At 33.8% G+C, this 4,010-nt stretch overlaps 1 protein-coding gene across 2 annotated transcripts; it reads right to left on the bottom strand.

The window, feature by feature from the left end:
* Nucleotides 1-651: 651 nt before the first annotated feature.
* LOC120078601 (polyol transporter 5-like) lies at nt 652-2,806 on the bottom strand. 2 transcript variants are annotated; one of them, XM_039032885.2, is made up of 3 exons: nt 2,560-2,806; nt 2,126-2,472; nt 652-2,010 (listed from the first exon to the last, which is right to left on the bottom strand). In XM_039032885.2, the coding sequence occupies exons 1-3, from the start codon at nt 2,699-2,701 to the stop codon at nt 946-948; spliced, it is 1,554 nt and encodes a 517-aa protein (XP_038888813.1). In that variant the 5' UTR covers nt 2,702-2,806; the 3' UTR covers nt 652-945. The 2 variants fall into 2 exon arrangements, with proteins under 2 accessions (XP_038888813.1, XP_038888814.1); XM_039032886.2 differs by having other exon boundaries at nt 2,566-2,806.
* Nucleotides 2,807-4,010: the final 1,204 nt, after the last annotated feature.

Below are 4,010 nucleotides of genomic sequence, written 5' to 3'. Positions count from 1 at the left end.
GGAATATTCCCGAAATGCCCAAAATGCCCATACATTAGTGTCTAATAAGTCTTTGAATTTTCAGTTTTTGTCTACTAGATATTTGATCTTTAAAAAGTATCTAATATATATTTCAACTTTCAATGTTGTATTTAATAGGTTCTCAAATTATTAAATTTTTGTCTAATAGATTCTTGACCTATTAGGAATTTTTCAAACCTCAATGATTCTTTAGATACAAAATTGATTATTGTATCTAGTAAATCAATTAATTTCAATCTCTTTAACATGTCAAAGATCTAAGATGCAAAATTGTATGTTCACTAACCTCTACATCACTTTTTGTTAGTCAACTAATGGTTCAAGGACCAATTAGAAATATTTACTAAATGTCACGGACTAAAGTATTTATTTTAAAACCTCATAGACCACATTGACACAAGTACTCTAAACTTCATAGACCAAAAGTATATTTTTACCCATTTTTTATATTTATACAACATAAATTTCAACCTACAGATATTATTATCTAGGTTTGACCCGACTCTATATATGTCACATTTGTAGAGCTTTTTAACCTAAGATGATTTTGAAAATAATTTATTCTAAAACATAATACACCTATAAAAATTGAAATTCAAACCTACCATGAACCTATATAGAGAGAAAATATATAAGCTATACTTTAATAGTTTCATTGTATCTCAAAAAGTTTTAAAAGTAACAATTTTGATTATTACAAATAAGCACTAGAAAACACTGTGAATTTAGTCTTCATATTTTTTGTATCAATTTAAATAAGATTCTATTTCTTTATTACATAACAGGTTGAAATATATTATGAGACACAATTAGTTTGTGATACAACATTACAAATATTAGACAGAAGCATAAATCAAAACATTTAAATAAACTGTAAATTTGGTATTTAGGAAAAATAATTTTTTTAAAAAAAACCCTTAAATCCTAAGCATTTCCACTATTTTCCACGTCATCTAATATATCAGCCTTCTTAACAGAGAATTTCCACAGCAAATTACCAAAAAGCCTCTCAACATGCTCCAAATTCTTCCCACGTGTTTCCGGAAAGACCACATAAAAGAACACCCAACCTACCGTTGCAATGCCAGCATAGAGAAAAAACGCACCGCTAATCGTAATCGCACGGTACAGGGACAAAAATGTCATTGACACAATTCCACCCGTCACATTATTTAAGATCATCCCCACACTCACCCCTTGAGCACGTAGCTTCAATGGAAATAACTCTGAGCTGACGTAACTCATTGGCCCAATACCCATCGAGAAAAATGCCACGTCAGTTAACACCATAGCTACGCAAAATCCCACCAGCCACGTGCCATACTCGTGCGACCGCGCTATAATCTTCAACCCAACCCCTAATGTCGTTAGGGATATTATCATTCCGCCGATGCTTGTCAGAATCAATGGCCGTCGTCCGACTCGGTCGAAGAGGACGGTGGCAACCAAGATGAAGACAGTTTTTGTGATGCCAACGGCCACCGTAGCGAGAAGCTTATGGTCGGAGGATGAGATTCCAGCCTTCTCGAAGATTCTAGGGCTGTATAAAACGACGGCATTCATACCGGAGGCTTCCTGGAAGAAATGCACGCCGAGGACGGTTATCAAGATGTGGCGGACGGCTGGCGTTGGGTGAAGGAAGAGCTCTTTCCATACGCCACTGCCGTGGGTGATCTGTTTTGGGATTTGAATGACGTCATCTTTGCAACTCGCTGAAATTCCGACGGCATTCTTGATTTCGGCGAGGCGTTGTACAGATTCTTCGATGGAATCTGAGGTTCTAATGAGGACTTGTTTGGCTTCGCCGAGACGGCCTTGCATTACAAGCCACCGTGGAGATTCTGGCATTACGAGAATCACAACGGCGACTAAGAACACCGACGGAATTAATCCGATTCCAAGCATAAATCGCCATCCTAATCGAATTGGAAGCTTGGAGAATGCGTAATTCGAAACGTATCCGAGTAAGATACCAACATTAAGAAACACCTGCAACAAAATCCCCAAACATAGCTTCAGTTTTGCGAAGGAACATTCAAATCTAGATCTAAGAAGAAGACTAATGAGCCCTAATTTCAATTGAAAGATAAATCAAACGGCGGACCTCTGGAAAAGAAGAAAGGCAGCCGCGGGAGGATGCCGGAGAAACCTCGGCGGTGTAAACAGAGGCAATAACCGAAGCGTATCCAATACCGATTCCGGCAACGAATCTGCCGGCCATGAGGAGGCCGTAGTTAGGGGCGAACCCCATGAGTATGGCTCCGACGAGGAAGAATACGGCGGCAAGAGCCATGGTGTAGCGGCGGCCGATCCAATCGGAGGTTCTGCCGGCGGCGGCGGCTCCAATAGTTGCGTAGAGACTGATGATTCCGACCAGGATTTCCACTTTCACATCAGAAATCTCGAAATCTTCTTGAATGTAGATCGCCGCCCCACTCATTACACCGATATCTGTTTGAATACACAAAAAATTTTCCAGAAATCAAGGGGATGAAAACAGAGATGAAGAATCGAAAGGAAGGAAGTAAGACTTCTGACCGTAACCTAGCAAGACGGAAGACATGGAAGCGATGATTGCACATAGAAAAGAAAATCTGTTTGTTTTGGGTTTGTCGACTGATTCAATTAACGGAAAATGGAGACCGGAAGTTTCAGAAACGACATCTTTCCGGCCGCCCATATTTGGTTGCCGGATAAGGTTTGAAGTTTGAAGATGGTTGAAAAGTAAGAATGTGGACTATAAAAGGAGTGGTCCTCTACGAAAATTGTCATTTTTTATTCTAACAGTAAGCTTGGTTGGTTTCTTTGAATTAATTGTATTTTATTTCGTTAAATTACCAATATACCCTTGAGCTTTTGAATATTTTTAAAATTTATGATATTATTATTATTTGCCAACATCGAAGTGGGATACTCCAAACTCGAGTTTAATAATCATTGATATTTTATATATAACAATTTAAATTTTTGAATTTGTCAAATACTATGAAAAATTAAAAGCTAATGATCATTAGATACAAAATAGAATATTTAGAAGAAATAATCACAAGTTACAAATTCGAGATTACATTTATAACTAATGTTTAATTTTTCTTGATCCATTTCAATGTCAATTTTAACTAATTGTAGAATTTGAGAATAATTATAAAAGGGTTAAAATTATTTTTATTATATTTAAAGTCATTATGAAATATATCTTCAATGATTTAAAATCAAAATACCACATAAGCCTTAAACATGAACTAAAATATCTATCGACATATTTGGTTTTAAATGTGTTTGTTTTATACAACTAGGGTCGAATTTTAAAATGGACGTTTTTTATGCATATTCTTATGAATTAAAATTTTCAACATCGATATAATATCATATACAAATGAAATGACATATTATCTCAAATGACTAGTTAATAAGTTTAATCTCTGTTTTTTTTTTTTTTTTTGGTAATTGTTTAAATTACAAAATTGTTAAAAATTTTTTTAAATAGAAAATTTCTTATAAATAGAAAAAATTCAAAAATATTAACATTTTATAGCAAAAAGATCAAAAAGTGCTTTGTACTTTTGGAACTTTTTACTATAAAGTATAAATATTTTTAAATATTTTTTTTTATATTTAAAAATGCCTCTTTTAAATATAGCAAAATATTATTATCAATCAATGATAGACATCTATCAATATTTAAACAATGATATTTTGCTACATTTATAAATAAGTAGACTCACTTTACTATAATTAAAAACAACCATTTTTCTTTTGCCTATATAATAATTTTATTGTTATATTAAAATTTTCCTTTTTTTTAACTCATATTCTTAGGTTCCATGTTGGCTCTTATTTGTACTCATCTCCTTCTTGTGTGTTTTCTAATCTCTCTTTCTTTCCTCACCAAAGGTTTCGTGGATTTCTTAGAAAAGTTAGTATATTTGGTATGTTTACTAAATATGTTTTTTTAAACGAAATAAACTTCACTGTGAATTTCTTAGAGA

Source organism: Benincasa hispida, chromosome 5 (assembly GCF_027475165.1).
Source record: "Benincasa hispida cultivar pf3 chromosome 5, pf3_genome.v1.1, whole genome shotgun sequence".
In the NCBI taxonomy this organism is placed as follows: Eukaryota; Viridiplantae; Streptophyta; class Magnoliopsida; order Cucurbitales; family Cucurbitaceae; genus Benincasa; species Benincasa hispida.
This window is presented reverse-complemented; position numbering and strand designations above follow the sequence as displayed.

Coding starts and splice junctions, on each gene's coding strand:
- LOC120078601 (XM_039032885.2), bottom strand. CDS start 2,701: ATGGGCGGCCGGAAAGATGTCGTTTCTGAAACTTCCGGTCTCCATTTT. Junction 2,473..2,559: donor TTCCGTCTTGCTAGGTTACG/GTCAGAAGTCTT, acceptor GTATTCAAACAG/ATATCGGTGTAATGAGTGGG. Junction 2,011..2,125: donor GCCTTTCTTCTTTTCCAGAG/GTCCGCCGTTTG, acceptor ATTTTGTTGCAG/GTGTTTCTTAATGTTGGTAT.